The sequence below is a fragment of the Cyprinus carpio genome, chromosome A7, assembly GCF_018340385.1.
Source record: "Cyprinus carpio isolate SPL01 chromosome A7, ASM1834038v1, whole genome shotgun sequence".
Lineage (NCBI taxonomy): Eukaryota > Metazoa > Chordata > Actinopteri > Cypriniformes > Cyprinidae > Cyprinus > Cyprinus carpio.
This window is the reverse complement of record NC_056578.1, coordinates 15,287,958-15,305,056: the sequence shown is the minus strand read 5'-3', so window position 1 is coordinate 15,305,056 and position 17,099 is coordinate 15,287,958. Positions and strand designations below refer to the sequence as shown.

At 36.8% G+C, this 17,099-nt stretch overlaps 1 protein-coding gene across 1 annotated transcript in view; it reads right to left on the bottom strand.

Annotated features, from left to right (window-relative positions):
- Positions 1-2,587: 2,587 nt before the first annotated feature.
- LOC109050066 (arrestin red cell-like) overlaps positions 2,588-17,099 on the bottom strand; it is a 32,968-nt gene continuing 18,456 nt past the window's right edge. The window contains exons 2-15 of the mRNA XM_042759881.1: positions 12,421-12,451; positions 11,778-11,838; positions 10,401-10,445; positions 10,058-10,254; positions 9,730-9,789; positions 9,497-9,564; positions 8,712-8,847; positions 8,406-8,490; positions 7,199-7,271; positions 5,120-5,257; positions 4,812-4,895; positions 4,644-4,720; positions 4,101-4,155; positions 2,588-4,010 (exon numbers count right to left, since the gene is read on the bottom strand). Coding sequence (XP_042615815.1) covers positions 3,917-4,010; positions 4,101-4,155; positions 4,644-4,720; positions 4,812-4,895; positions 5,120-5,257; positions 7,199-7,271; positions 8,406-8,490; positions 8,712-8,847; positions 9,497-9,564; positions 9,730-9,789; positions 10,058-10,254; positions 10,401-10,445; positions 11,778-11,838; positions 12,421-12,451 — 1,204 coding nt within the window. The 3' untranslated portion in view covers positions 2,588-3,916. The remainder of the gene's footprint in view (positions 4,011-4,100; positions 4,156-4,643; positions 4,721-4,811; positions 4,896-5,119; positions 5,258-7,198; positions 7,272-8,405; positions 8,491-8,711; positions 8,848-9,496; positions 9,565-9,729; positions 9,790-10,057; positions 10,255-10,400; positions 10,446-11,777; positions 11,839-12,420; positions 12,452-17,099) is intronic.

Below are 17,099 nucleotides of genomic sequence, written 5' to 3'. Positions count from 1 at the left end.
TTCAGGTCCTGAAGCAGCTAAACAGCCCCAGACCATCACACTACCACCACCATATTTTACTGTTGGTATGATGTTCTTTTTCTGAAATGTGGTGTTACTTTTATGCCAGACATAATGGGACACACACCTTCCAAAAATTTCAACATTAGTCTCATCAGTCCACAGAGTATTTTCCCAAAAGTCTTGGGGATCATCAAGATGTTTTCTGGCAAAACTGAGACAAGCCTTTGTTCTTTTTGCTCAGCAGCGGTTTTCGTCTTGGAACTCTGCCATGCAGACCATTTTTGCCCAGTCTCTTTCTTATGGTGGAGTCATGAACACTGACCTTAACTGAGCTAAGTGAGGCATGCAGTTCTTTGGATGTTGTTCTTTGGATGTGGGGTCTTTTGTGACCTCTTGGATGAGTCGTCGCTGTGCTCTTGGGGTAATTTTGGTCGGCCAGCCACTCCTGGGAAGATTCTCCACTGTTCCATGTTTTTGCCATTTGTGAATAATGGCTCTCACTGTGGTTCGCTGGACTCCCAAAGCTTAAGAAATGGCTTTATAACCTTTTCCAGACTGATAGATCTCAATTACTTTCTTTCTCATTTGTTTCTGAATTTCTTTGGATCGCGGCATGATGTCTAGCTTTTGAGGATCTTTTGGTCTACTTCACTTTGTCATGCAGGTTCTATTTAAGAGATTTCTTGATTGTGAACAGGTGTGGCAGTAATCAGGCCTGGGTGTGACTAGAGAAATTGAACTCAGGTGTGATAAACCACAGTTTTAACAGGGGGGCAAACACTTCTTCACACAGGGCCATATTGTTTTAGATTTTGTTTTCCCTTAATAATAAAAACCTTCATTTAAAAACTGCATGTTGTGTTTACTTGTGTTATCTTTTACTAATATTTAAATTTGTTTGATGATCTGAAACATTAAAGTGTGACAAACATGCAAAAAAATAAGAACTCACTTTTTCACACCACTGTATATATTTAAAAATCTTCATTTATAACCAGTTTATTAATTTAGCAGGAAGCATACACTACCAGCTTCAAGTTTGGACACACTTAACTGAATTTGTGTTTTTGTTACCTTAAAAACCTTATGATCTTAAGGTTAATTACTTTGTATTACTAATTTGTAGACAAATCTAAATTTACAACACTAAACTTTAAAATGTTTTAAATTGATAGGTCGGATAAGAATTTCTTCAATAATTTTTTTATTACAGTAAATATATATATATATATATATATAACATTTTTATAGTTTTAATGACTTTACCATTATTTTGTATTAACTAGTAAGAATGAGTAGATGTTTCCAAATTTTGATTGGTAGTGTATCTTTATTTACTCAATTTTAGTAAAGGAGCAGCTTTAAAATAATCCTTTAAAAAGGTCTAGAGAGTCTTAAATGGGTTCTTGACACCAACATGAGCATGTGGTCTGCAAACTAAATCTGCAAACAAAACAGGCTCCACTGAGATAACAAAAGCCTTACATTAAGATGATCAAACGAGAACACGCCTAATGGAAATGGCTTCCCTGCCACAACAATGTGAGTTAAAAGAAGGCGTCATTTTCTAAAGAGCAAAGTAAATAAATGTGCATGTAGCAACGAATAGATCATTTACTATATTAAACATGTTACTTGCAATGATTAGATTTCAATGACCTTTGTCAAAGCATGTAATTGCAGCTGGTTTAGAACATTGCTTAATAAGTGAACTATTGCTGTTTTTTTTTTATGAAAAGATTTCGGATTTGTTTAGCCACGTTCATCATAACTCCACATTATGTGCTTAATCATTCAACACAGGGATATATATATATATATTTATAAGCAATATTCATAATGTTGTTTGCAAAATCATAAAGAATATAATACTGAATCTGAGCATTACAGCATTATGGCTTTAGACATACTGAATGTCAGTGAAGAGAGGCGTTATCTGTAAAAATCTAGCAGCTTAACTATTATAAATGAATGAGTAGAAATAGACGTGTGTGTGTCAGTCTGCATGAAATTTTAAATATCTTGCAGCACATTATGCAAATCATTTCCTGGACAGTACAGTGCCAAACTGAATGAATCAATCAGCTGTTGGTCTAGAGAGGAAAGTAGTCCAAAATTCAAAATCATCAACTCGACATCCTCCTTGTGACTCACTCATTTTTACTGGCCAGTCAGATTTATGACAGTATAAAATGTAAGTAATGTGTGTAAAATATTAATAAGATTACCTGGATAAATGATCAGGTTTATTTTCATACAAATAAAATTTGAATTTAAAATAACAGATATCCTGTCATAGTTTTGTATCATAATAATAGCTTAGGAAATACATCACATCTGACTTTGATCAGTTGCATTCTTGTGTTATGAAGTACTAGAATTTATAGGATAGTGTGCTGCTGCAGAACAGTTAACTGCACAGCTTGGTTTTTATGATTCTGCACTGATGACTCCTAAGTTTACATAAAATAATTATACAGCAATTATACAGCAGAAAAGGACAAAACAAGACAGAAATGACCTCATCTTCAACTCAAGGGCACATGAAAGTTGAAATCTAAAGCAAGTATGCACATTGGCATGGTTCTATGGGTGCTTTAAACAAAGCAATCCTTTATTTTAGAGATAGCTTTTTGTACTTCAATGGGAGCTTCACTTTGTTCACTGCAAAATGTTACTTCCTTGTACACATTGTAACATAAGTAAATTTGCCATTTTTCAGTAGTAAACTATGCAGAATGTCATAGGAAAGGGCTGATCCTGGGAGAATGAGATAAAAAGTCAAATTTCCTGGAAATCATGCTATAAATGCGATTTTAAAATAACCATCATCAAAATATTTCTGGCAGTCCAAAGGTTACATCAACAGTTTCTGTGAACTAAAACATGGAATGAGCGTGTGATTTTCAACTGAACTGAGCTTAATTTACGAGCAACATTATAAATCATCACATTTTGGCAAATAAAGTTTGGTAGGCACAAATAATGAGGAATTACATTGTGTGTGTGTGTGTGTGTGTCCCTGTCCTCTTGTTTTATCTACAAGCTAATTTCACACTGAAGTCTTGTAGCAGCGTATACATATTCTACAACTAAACATGTGAAATAAATGCTAAAATTTACAAAAAGAAACCAGATGTTTGTGTCCCGATGTCCATTAACAACTACTTTTCCACTAAAAAATGCCTTGTCCTTAATTATTCGAGTATTGCGTGCACAACAAGTGCACAGAAAAGTGTTACTACTTTTTTTTCATATGATATGTATACATTTTACATAACTATAACATAAAAGCTGCTAAGCAAGTATGGATGGCTTGGATTACGGGTCTAGGAAAGTGGAATAAAATGAACACCAAACTCAATTTCCCTATGGTGTTTGTGAACAGTGTATGTACTGTACTGTACAATGAAATAACATAGAACATATACCATAATTACATAGCTATTAATGCCCACTTGATATATAAGTGGGAATATGATGACAAGAGATAAAAGGAAACAAAATCAAAAAGGTAAAGAAAAAGAAAGAATCACCCCTGAATCAATGGACCCTTTGCCCACCAACAATACATTGATGTTTTGATGACGCATCTAACATCAGTTTCTCCCTCGGTTTCCTTCTCTCTCAATCTTTTTATCCAACATATAAGCATCCCAGTGAAGTGGTTCATATGACCAGAGAAACAGAAGGTCAATTAAAAGACCACCTCACAGATGCTAAAATGGTGTGAAAGGGAGCCAAAAGACAAAGAAAGAGTGAAGGAAAGAAAGGAGGCTCTGAAAATCTCAGTAAGTGCTCCACTTTATCAGATGGGCCCAGTGGAGCAGAGGTATGAGAGTACTGGCAGGTTTACACTTCCTTACGACCTTCACACGGTGTCGTGTGTGTGTGTGTGTGTGTGAAGGGGCCGTTAGCAGAAGTGATCGTCCTCTTCATCTTTCATTCCCTTGAGCCTGAGCCTTGCAAAGTCCTCAAACACAAAGTCATCATCCTGTGAGAAATTACTGAAGACAAAAAGAAACAAGAGTTATGTTACACAAACAAACAAACACGCATGAGTTTCATTCTGTGAACGAGACACACAGCTGACTCACTTTGTTTCGAACTCTATGAGGTTGGCGTCCACAGGGACATCTGTCTCTGGCACAGCTGTGGACGACAGGGATTAGAAAGAATTAGGCAATCTGTGCAAAAGGACATGCATGCAAAACATAACTTCCAGAGTGAAATCAAAACTACACCTACATTATCAAAACTCATCATACAAGACATATGCAAAAACATGCTCATAATAATTCAGTAATATCAAGTTGATATGATAATATCTTATCATTCAAAAATGAACTACACTAACAGAATTATGTTTAAAGCTACAGCATTGACAATGCTAATTCGTGGAACATGCATATTTGTATATACAATACAAAATATGTATTTCTATATTGGTCAAGTGTATAATAATAATAATACATTGTTTTTAAGTTGTTGCTGTTGTTTTATTATGACAAAAAAAAAACAGAAAAGGCTATGATTAAATATCAGTTCTCAGATATTTCAATATATATGTTTAAAAATGATCAATAATGAGATTCTATAAAACAAAAGGAATGTATAATGACATAAACTTGAGCTGTTACCTGACTGCGGTCTAGAGTTGGGCTGTTCGGAGGGCTTTGGGTGCATCAAGACAAAAGGCAGCTCCACCGACACATCACTAACAAAACAGAAGTGTTTGGATTCAGTGCTGTGATGTTCTGAACAAATATACAAGTCTGAAGTATTTCTGTGTCAAATGACATATTCACCCTCCACGAGACACCACCAGCTTGACTTTAACTCTGTAGGAAACCAAGATTCCCAGGACCTCCTTATTGGACACATCCTTCACTCTGTAAGCACAGGGAAACATGTGCTGAATGTACAGAGCGATTACAAAAACCAAAGCAGCTGTCTGAGAGGTTCTGCTCGAGGGGGTAATGGACACACGGCTTGGGTTAACTCTGTAAGAACTAAAAACTCTAAATCTACTAAAGCTCAAAATGCTTTGCCTTTTTTTCTGGCAGCACGTAAGAAGAAGTATGTGATGAACAGGTGTCAGCTGAAGGCCACTTACATGGTACTGGAGGCCAAGTTGGTGTCTTCATGTTTTAGCTGTCCATCCAGAGCCAGACCCCTCTTCTCTCGGTTACTGCTCAGTGTGGGGGTGAGTGTGTACACCTTACAGAACGTGGAGCTGGGTGACACCTGGTCACTGCACACGGCAAAAAACAAAACAGAGTGAGTCTTGTGCCTTATGCATATTAGAAAATCAAGCATTGACCATATTGTGCAACTTTTTAAGTCTTCAGTACTAGAAATAGTTTAAAATATGTACATGGTGAAAATTGTGGGTAAATGTATTTTTGGGGGTGAATGGAGATAAAATGAATCTATAATTTAAATGAAAAGGAAAGGATAAAAATAAAATCTAATTTTAAATATTAACAAATACTATAAGTATTTAAATAATACTACAATAACACTGATCTTACTAACAGTTAAGACAAAAAAATACTTAACAGTAAATGGGCCTCTATAACTTGCTTCTCGTAAGAAGATTATATTTGAGGGTCTGTAGCAATAAAACTTTCAAAAATCCCTACTGTAAGTGATGGTAGCTGTTCTAGAACTAATAAACCAATTGCATAATAAACCACAGAATACTAAGCTTTCTGCATCCCATATAAAATGACTGACAAGCTCCTCAAAGTTTTCTGGCTAAATTAAAGAGTCTAGAGCTGTCAAACGTGTGACATTTAAGGACACCTAATTCAGTGCTCCTTATCAGATAATAAGGACATGTCTGTGCGCCAATCCATTGCAATCCCATAAAGCATCTTGCATGTGTTGGATTAGGCAGCACTTTGGATGAGTTCAGAAAAGACAAACTAGTTTGACAAACTGTAAACTGGACTTTATGGGGACATAAACAATGCTTTAGGATTAAATATCAGAAGAACATATGGTGAAGAAAAGAAATAGGAAAAGAGATATATTCAAGGATCTTTAGTATGCTACGCACACATAATTTGTTTATCTGAGAGGAAGTAAAAAAAGCTGAATAAAGGGAAACCACCTGGGTCATTCAAGCTAGAAACTAAACAAGCGGTTGACCTCAAAAAACAGCAGGGACCGACTGAACAGCTCCGGACAAAACAAAAAGCAAAAAGGACAGCTACAGTCCTTATTTTGGGGGATAAAAGAGGAGCAACAATGCCTCATCTCATAGAGAGGTTGGAAAAAAAGAGCCCAAGAGCCATCATCTACAACCAGGGATGGTCTCAGGGTCACAGGAGCCAGAACGAATGGTTAGATACGAGACTCACCATGATGAATGTCGGCCCACAGACTTGCTGTAGGTGTCATGGGAGTAAAGAACCACATCTGTAACCTGTAGCACTGAGAGAGAACAGTCTTCGTAGTCCTATCAGCACTTAAAAACTACTGACTGTGAGGCGAGACTGGACCATCATGGGACTGTCAGCAAAGGGACGAAGGGATCAAGGTATCTGGAGTCACGACAAGCCGGAATGAACATTACAGAAAGGTTGAGAAGGCAACAGACCGGTCCAACTTTAAGCTATTAACAAGGGAAGAGTCGCTCTTGGGTATTTGGAGGGGAAGGAGCAAAGCTTTTTAACAAGAATAAACTGGAGTTTCCACAGGACAGCTGATTTCAGCTTTAGCAACAGTTTGATTCAACGGGTGAAAATATTTCGAGGCACCTTAGTAATGTACACTAAACATTAAAGGCACAGGCCACCCAAAAATGAAAACTCTGCCATCATTTACTCAACCTCATGTGGTCCCATACCTGTATAATTTCTTTAAAAATATCTTCTTTTGTGTTCCACAGAAGAAAGTCAGAGGTTTGGAATGACAAGAGGATCAGTTCAGTAAATAACGTTAATTTTCACCTTTGGGTGGACTATCCCTTTAATTGCAACAAATCTATTCTGACCACACAAAAACCTTGGTGAGATGTGTATTAAACGCACTCCTACTTTACAGCAACAAAGGCTGAGCAAGAAGAGACGACTGCAGTCAAATCAGAAGAGATCTTACAGAAAGATGATGGAGGACTGAATGTGAGGGAGGTGAAGATGGGGCAGAGTAGAGAGAGATGGAGAAGGTGGAACACAGGGCTACTCACTCGGCTTCTACCTGAGCCACAGGACATTTGTACTGTGCGGTGCTGAACAAACAGATATCGGCATACTGTCGCACTGTTGGGAGAGAGCAGGGATACACAGCGGGGTTACCAGGGTCAGGAGGGAGCTTACACAAACCAAACAATTAAATCACAGGCGGGACAGCTGACATTCACACCAAACTACACATGAGCACAAGAGGACCTTGAGGGAAAACTTGATAAAAGAAGATCTGAACAACACAAGAACAGATAAAAACACATTACAATCACATACACTGTGCAGTAAGCATTGTTCCCGTAAGGTCACCATGACATCAAAATGAAATAAACTACACTTTAAAAGTTTGGGGTCAGAAAGAAATGAATGCTTTGCTGAATAAAACATGAATTATATTGACCAAAAGTGATGTTACAAAAGATGCCCATTTCAAATAAATGCTGTTCTTTTGAACTTTCTAAACCAGAAAAAAAATCCATTACAAGGTCCACAAAAATATTAAGCATATCAGCTGTTTTCAAAATTTATTATAAGAAATGTAGCACCAAATTAGCATACCAAAATGATTTCTGAAAGACTGTGTGACGCTGAAGACTAAAGTAATAACTGCTAAAAGTCAGCTTCATCAAAGGAATAAATTACATTTTAAAACATTAAAACAAAAAATGTTATTTTAAATTGTAGTAATATTTTACAATAATACTGTTTTTATGATCAAATAAAAGCATAAGAGCCTTAATAAAATCTTACCGAGCCCAAACGTTTAAAAAGAAGTGTACCTGATATTTTTTATATATCCAGTAAATATAATTAATTAATATTAATAGATATTAAATATCCGGTTTTACTAATTTCATGTTGACTTACGAGACACAAACTACAACCACAGCTCACACCTGTGAGCTACTAGGATCATTTAAAATTCTTTCACAGATGAAATGAAACAACATGTGAAGTAAACAACATTTATCTGTAGTAAACATCTGTGAGTGCACGAGATACAGATGCAGGACAAAAGCAACAGGAAAGGAAAAGGGGAAGAGGAAAGGATTTAAGCTACAGTTGCTGATGTTAGCAATTATAAATGCAACTCTAAAACATAAAATACTCAGTGAAAAACATTCAGTGTTTTCCTTGCAAGTTGTAAATGATTGTAGCATTTACTGTAAATACAAGTAAAAAACAAAACCAATAAAATGTTCACCTCACCAGAGATTTTAGCTCGTTTAACTGTTTTGGTGGAGTTGTTGGTGACATGAACGTTGACACTGATAGGTTCACCATGGTAGTAGAGCTGAAAAGGAGAAGGAAATCAAATACTATCTCTTTAGTAAATGTGCTTAACTGAATTTGCTTAAATTGCACATCTTTTGTATTATACATGCAATAAAGTAAACTTGGCTGGAAACTGAAAGAGCAACTTCAGTAGCAGCTGAGTAAAAAGACATCAATACTTGACATTATTAGCAGAGGGCAACAGAAGAAGTCTGTCTGTGGCTAGATGCATGTTCACACCTCTTTATCTAGCGAGGCCTCGAGGTGAAGGGAGCGGTCAGACATAAGGAAGCTGCGTGTGGTCTCCACCATTGGCTGTGGACCAGGCTTCTCTGGAGCGTATTGCACCTTGCGAATGACCAACCGCACCGAGTTCCTGTTAAGCAGAGGCCAGTTAGAAACAAATTCTGTTGTACTGACATTGCAAAGACACATAACATTTCTCCATCTGAGTAAAGATGTACATTACCATTCAAAAGATTGGGTCTGTAAGTTTTTAATGTTTTAGAAAGAAGTCTACAAGTCTGTAAAATGTATTGTGAAATATTATTACAATTTAAAACAACGGTTTTCTATTTTACAGATACTTTAACATGTAATTTAATCCTGTGATGGCAAATCCTTAGTGTCACATGATCCTGACATAGCACACTAATTAAGAGCTCAGGAAAAAATTCTTATTATCATCAATGTTGAAAACAGTTGTGCTGCTTAACATTTCTTTGGAAACCATGATACTTTTTTTTTTTAAAGCTGCATTTATTTGAAATGGAAATCTTTTAAAACAATTTAAGTCTTTCCTGACACTTCTGATTAATTTAATACATCCTTTCTGAAAAAAAAGAATACATTTCTTTAGAAAAAAGAAAGAAAAAAAGAAAATAAAATAATAATAAGTAGAAGAAGCAGCAGCAATAATGCACCGGTAAATATTTCCAATATATTGTACCTGATAAGTAAACTGGCCACTCAATGTAAATAAGGAGTGAAAAAAGAAAAGAAACTCACAAGGAGCAACACTTTACCGTTTGTGAGTCTTCTCATCCACAGTTTTGGCACAGAATGCCCTGACCTCAAAGTCAACTCCACATGCCTAAAATTCAAAATACAGAGATAAATGACCACTGAAAGGAAAGAAAAGGCATTTTAAACAAAGTGTGTGTGCAAGTAGCTAAGGGATGCACTGGTTAATTAAAAAGTCGACTAGTTTAAGTTGATTTTGAAAAGATGTAGCTTTGCACATTCCTAGCCTCATTACCTTTCCTGTGTCCTCTGGGCCGGGCTGTAGAGTCACGGAGCAGGGAAGGTTCTGAGGAATCTGTTCAATAAATTAAATTACTTTAGCAAACTAACTTAGTCACAATCTGGTCACTCACACAAAGTGAATATGGGAAAGTTTTTCGTGAATTTCACTGAGTCTGTAAAGTTTCCATTTTTACTGTGGTGTGTAAAAGAGTATCAATAATAGTCTTACATTCAAATCTGCTTCCCTCTACATATACACTGGCTCAAAACACATATGTACAGCTGAACATTACAAGCACTGAAATGTGTAAGTGAAAGGAAAGGTGAAAGTAAAGAGTCACCGTGAAGTTGAAGGGGTATGCGTTCTGGCCCAGCTTCTTGAGCAGTCTCTCCTGCAGGCGACTGAGTGGTTTGCGCTCCTCAGGCAGAGGAGGATATGCCTGGAAGCTGGAAATAAAGAGATCCTTTCGGAAAGACAGGCCCAGCACGTCCAGATCTTCACGGCCATAACGGAAGGCACACGTCAGGGTCACGAACACTGGTAATAAGGCACAGAGCAGTGGAGAAGAGAAAAAGAGTGATAAATAAATAATAAACTGTTACGATTAAAATAATTTATTGAAAAAAAAAAAAAAAAAAGCAGCACAAAAAAATTAAATAAATAAATAATCTATATGTGTTTACCTTTTCTGTCTTTAAGGTATTCTGGGTCAATCAAGAGCACCCCATCTAAAGTCAGACAAAATACACAGAGTGAGTGAGTAAGAAGAGCGAAAAGTCAGATAAGAGAAACCACAAGTAGTACCAGTAAAGACAATACTGGGGCTGTCAAATTAGTACTTTAATTCAGTAAAACTTTTTTTAAATAAATAATATTACTAAAAATTAAAAATTTAGTAATAAGGAATTTTCCTTAAAAAAAAACATTATTTATTTATATATACTGTGAGTCCACAGTATTTGAACAGCATTAACTAAAAAAATATATGTGCAAAATAATATGATGTGATTCATAGAACACAGAAAATAAAACTAAAAATATTTTGCATATTTACTACCGTTCAAAAGTTTGATATCAGAATGTTTTTAAAATAAATTAATACTTTTATTCAGCAATGACACATTACATTTGTGACAGTAATGTCACACTTATAAAGTTACAAAAGATTTATATTTCAAATAAATGCTGTTCATTTGAACTTTCTATTTATCAGAGAATCCTGTAATTCTCTGAAAAATGAATGTGTGTTTTCAAAAATGAAATGAAAAAGTGTTTTCAATATTGATAATAATAAGAAATGTTTCTTGAGCACCAAATCAGCATATTAGAATAAGTTCTGAAATAACATTTGACACTGAAGTGAAGACTGAAGTAATGGCTGCTGAAAATTAAGCTTTGCCATCACAGGAATAAATTACAATTTAAAATATATAAAAATAGAAATCAGATATTTTAAATTGTAATGATATTTCACAGTATTACTGTTTATTGAGTAAACAAATGCAACATTGGTGAGCATAACCAGACAATAAATAAATAAATAAACAAACAAACCAAAAATAAAACAAAGAAGTAAATCTTACCAACCTCCAACTTTTGAACGGTAGGTTTAGAAAGGTTTAGAAAAGGCACTCCAACAGATTTTAAGATCACAGAGGCTATTAACACAGCATTATACCAATTATCTTGTAATTATCTTGTTCGAGATTACCATTACAATATGTAATACTCCTGACAGAGCTAATCTCCCCCCCACACAAATGTAATGAGTGAAACATCGATATCTCCCAGACTGACGTCCCCCGTGACCGGCTGCTATGCAACAAGCAGTGAGAGATGTTCCCTCCAAAGAGTGAAACCAAAAATCTCATAGCAACATCATATTTTAGTTGTTAAGCATGTATAAGCACAAAGCATTATGTCCATCAACATCAACTGCCTCCTAAAAACCATAACTCCTCAACAACAGTTAACTGATGCTGCTCAGACATGAAAGGAAGTCGAGTGGTCGAACCAAAAACTCCCAAGATGTTTTGAGCGGGAACTCCCATGTGACTTACCTACAGGGTCCACGTGATCTAGATGATCCACAAAGTCCCTCTTCCCCAAGTATACTGTGAGCTGGAAAGAGTAAAACACAAAAGACCCTAGAGATAATACAAATAGCATGCAGTGCTTCTATCAAGGAACTTGCACTCAAACAATTTAACAAACAGCCCAAGGCATGCATGCCACGCTAACCCCCAGATGATCTACTCCCTTCCTGAGGACAACTCTTATAGACGGCGTGTTGTTGAAACACACATTCTCCACATGCAAAACGCTTCCATTATAATGAAAGAAAGCGAGAGATGAGATGAGGGGATAGAGATCATTTCGGATGGCAGCAGCTGGGTGGAAACAGCCCGAATGCGAGCCGAGAGAAAGAGATTATAGAGGAAATACTGCTGTGATAACCAACACTGTACTGATAAAGAAATAGTCAAAAGAAGAATAAAAAGACAAAAGCAAACAAACAACCAAATAAATCAAAAAAGAGTTTAAAGACACACTTGAGGCAATTAAAAGGAGCTTAAAGAAGTGAACAGGAAGAGAAACACTAAAAGAGATGGATAGAAAATGAGGGAGGAGAAGCAAGAGAGAGACAGAAAAGGGAAGGAAAAGGGCCACTGTGACCTCGAAACATACTCTGGGGAATCTTACCTTGCAGTTGGGGCTGGACTTCTTGAAGACTCTGTAATGAGGGGAAAGAGAGAACGTCATTAAAACCGATGTCTCTAGCAGCATGGAAGTCTAAAGAAAAGATTAACTGCACATTTCGATATGAAATGTAGTTCCATGGTGGTATTTCAGAACGACCATGGCAATGCAATGCCAAATCTTGTAAATCAGAAAGGCTTTGTATTCGAAATGAAGCTCGTGTGAACGTGTGGAATTCAAAAGAATATGAAATACCACTTTTATTTTTTTTTTCATGCATTAAGGATACAAATTAAACACCTGACAAGAAACTGAATTAAAAAAAATACAAATTAATTCCAGTCGGCCAATAACATTATCAGGAACTAACACAGTTTAAACTAAAGGAAAAAAAATCAGCAATGTTTTATAAAGGGAAGAAAGCTAAAAAATTAACACTGAAATAAAAAAAAAATACACAAATCTATAAAACTAGAAATTATCCAAAGATTTATAAAAAAAAAAAAAAAAAACTAATTTGAAATGGAAAATTAAACAATTATGATTATAAGCCCTGAATGAAAGTGACACACTGGGGGATTATAAAAATAAAATCACTTTCATGGGAAGTAAGAAATATTCTCAGATGAACTGCCATTAGCAGCTGTGGTAAAGTTACATTAGGTTCCTGTGTCCATCATTATAAGACTTAAAAACATAGGAAATATGAAAACCCGTGACCACCTGTGGTTAACCAATGTAATTAGTCAAATATTATCTGTGCTTACATGGGCAAACATAAGAATAAGCCTCGTTTTTCCCTGGGACCGAGAGACAGAAGATGAGAGGCGGGACAGAAAGGGCAGAAGCATGACAAAAGGAAGGAAAGAAAGAAATTATTAAAAAACTGACCAAAACAGAAAGAGACTCAGGCAGAGATGGACAAAGGAAGAATGGGATAAACGCAGCTGTGCAGCTAAAGAGAGAGCAAAAGAGAATGAACAAGAGAGTTACAGAGCTCACAAAAGAGACTGTAGGTGTCAGTGACTCATCTGAATGTGGGAAAATATGAAATAGACAGAGACAGAACATGAACAAGTGGCGAAAACATAAAAGGAAGACAAAAAGAGTATGAAGAGAAGGCAAATTAAAAGCAATAGAGGGTTAAACGAATAGTCTGTCATCATTTACTCATGTTGTTCCAAAACCTGTATCGCTTTCTTTAGTGGAACACATAATTAACACATCAATTCAGAAATATATAACTATCACAACACTACTACTGTACTGTAAAATAAAAGATTTATAAATAATAATAATAATAAAATATTAAAAACTTTTTTCGTTAACAACAGATTTGTTAAATGATCGTCATACTACAAATATATTACGCCGCAAGCTTGTGCAACGCTGTCGAAACCTGCAGTATATCCATGCATGTGATAAACATATTTAAAATGTATTTGAAAATGCATATTTTTTCCCTCTATTTTATACAATTCACATGGGTCATGCTTCAGGTTAAAAAAGAAAAACGTGTACACGGAAATATCACAACCTTGAGAGAAATAAAGGAAGGACAGGTTATAGTCACTGTTATTGTGTAAATAACAAAACTACACAAAACACGTGTGGAAAGTTATGTTTTGTCTTGCTCAATGCATCTCTTGTTATTTTAAATACAGCAGAGGTTATCAAGGTGAGAGATTTTCCCCAATCCTCACATTTTTCATGCAAAAGAAGTGCAAACATATCTAACCCATTACTTTCCATAAAAAAAAATATGTACTTTTATTAATACGGAGAAGAAAAAAAAAATGCAGAAAAAAAAAATTCAGGAAAAAGGAAGAGTGAAAGCTCGCTCTCAGCAGGAGCTGACAACACACCCGGTCAAGAGCGGCTGAACCTTCACAGCACAGGAAGAGGGAAACAAAACACACCCCACATACCACCCGACACACACTCTGACCTCTCAAAACAATACACCGGTTACTTTATGTGTCTACTTCACACTTGACAAGCTCAGTGAGGAGTAAGCTTGAGTGAAATCTGTGATGATGTCAGAAGGAAATAGTCTCACCCTGCTCTAAAAGAAGTGGCATCCCAGAGCTCCATCTGTTTCGAATGACGGAGAAATAACAGCATGTGCTTTCTCCCTCTTTATTCCTTTCCCTTCATTTTTAGAGTCATGCTCCCTCTCTCGCTTTCTGGATCACCATCCCTCACTTCATTATGTCATCTATGCATCCCACTCCAAACCTCTTTAAACTGCCTTTTCTCCAAGGGGCCTTCAGAGTTTAACTGCATAGCGTGGTCCCGCTGGCCGCTGACGGGAGATGCTGTAACTACGTCATTAAGGAGACAAAAGCATCTTTTTTTTCCCCACTGACGGCCATTCAGTATTAGACCGGTCCTAAATATATAGTTTTTTCACTAGCAAAATGTATTAAAAAATATATCATGGTGCCCAAATTGTTCAGCATGGCCATTAAAAGCTGACTTAAAAAATGAAACAAAGTAAAAAAAAAAACTTAAATTTGATGACTTAAATGGGAATGCTGATAAATAGCTTTGTCTAGACTGAGTTCCTTGTTTTCTTTTTGTAACTACTAACTTTATTGAAACATCTCCCAAATAGAGTTCAGAGAGCTGCTTTTAACTGACAGCAATAGCATCAAATCACACGCATGCATTAGCACTCTGTACTGGAAGTGGCAGAGGCATGGGCCGGTATGAGATTTTGATGGTATGATAACCTTAAGCAAAAATATCACGGTTTCACAGTATCACGGTATTGTTGTTACAGCTCTGAAATGTGTTATTTTTAAATGACCGGGTAAAAAATATATATAATTTTTTCCATTGGACACAATATATTTTGTTTTTGAGCAACATATAGAATATTAGAAACAGTAGAAATAGTTTATTTTTTCTTTGATTTGTTTCCTAAAAAGAAAAAAAATAAAGACTGACATCTTTATTTAACCTAAATCATTAATTACAGTTATTTAATTTTTATATACATATCATTTATATCATTTAGTTATATAATTAATCATACACATAATCTGATATAATAAAAACCCAATTTGAATCAAAAACAGATTGTTCTGACTACCTTTGTGAAATTATACTACTGTACATGCCTGAAGGAATCAAACAGCAGAAGCTCTGAACGAGACGCATTCACTCTCTGACAGCAGAAGGCGCCTCTGGAACACCAGATACAGACCAGATACAGCTTTTCCTTGGTTACCGCTGTAAACAAAGCTGCGCTGTGCTGAAACACTGCTTTAATATGAACTATACAGAGACGAGATGAAAAGAAAATACCATGTAAACTTTTCAGAAAAATGTCAGCTCCCCTCAGAAACACATTCATATAAACCCCCAAATCAACATTGAGGATTTTCTTTCAATAGTTCGTGCATCATGAACAGTGAGTGATCTGCCTGCTACAGTATTTTTCTCTGTGCGTCTTCAGCGTCTCTGGCCTGTGTCAACGGGCGTTAATAGACTATTTATTTTCACATAAATGACATTTTGGAAAATGATTGCATTGCAACGCAGTTTGTGCAACTCCAGAACAGAGTGTTGCAATAAGCCAAAAAAATGTCCGGTTGCCTATCGCATAAAGGCCAACGTATTTCGGCCGTCCGTGCGCGGACGGTATTAATTTATTTTTTTTATTAAGAGGGCTCGTGGACAGCCGCACACCCCGTGATACTGCGCATATGTCGAGCTCATCCGTCCACGCTAATCTGCGGTTGAGAAAACTTTTGAAAGCTGTGTGGACGGTTGTGCGCTAGACGGAAAGGAACGCTGAATGTGAAGTGTACCGTGGCAGCCCCTTAAGTTCAGCCATCCTACACACACACACGTGACTGACCGCTCGCTCGCACCAACAGGAGGAGGAGGGGTCAGTGATACTCTCTACACTGCACTCAGCCTGAGGGATTCCTACTCTTTCAGTCTTTGAGGAGACATGGAAAACAGCGCATACCGCAGGAACGGTATAATGGAAAATATTAGTGGTTTTGAAACGGTGCCATTTTCAAAATCGCGGTATACCTTGAAACCGGTAATCAGCGGTCATTACCTCTCACAGGTATAAAACCACACAGACAAGTCATTCTAAGTGTGTCAGCAAACACACACACACATAAAATGTTCAACCCACCTGAATCATCACAAGTGTCACAAACACCTGTGAAGAGGAATATTATGAGGAAGACATGTAGAGCTCCTGCCTAGGCCTGCCACTGATAGGCTGTGTGTGTGTGTGTGTGTGTGTGTGTGTGTGTGTGTGTGTGTGTGTGTGTGTGTGTGTGTGTGTGTGTGTGTGAGTGAGTGTGTGAGTGAGTGAGTGAGTGAGTGAGTGAGTGATTGAGTGAGTGAGTGAGTGATTGTGTGTGTGAGTGAGTGAGAGAGAGAGAGAGAGAGACAGAGAAGACAGAGAGAGACAGAGACAGAGACAGGAGAGAGAGAGCGAGAGAGAGAGACAGAGAGAGAGACAGAGAGAGAGACAGAGAGAGGACTCAGAGAGAGAGACAGAGAGAGAGAGACAGACAGACAGAGACAGACAGAGACAGAGACAGAGACAGAGAGAGAGACAGAGACAGAGACAGAGAGAGAGAGACAGAGACAGAGAGACAGAGACAGAGACAGAGAGAGAGAGAGAGAGAGAGAGAGAGAGAGAGAGA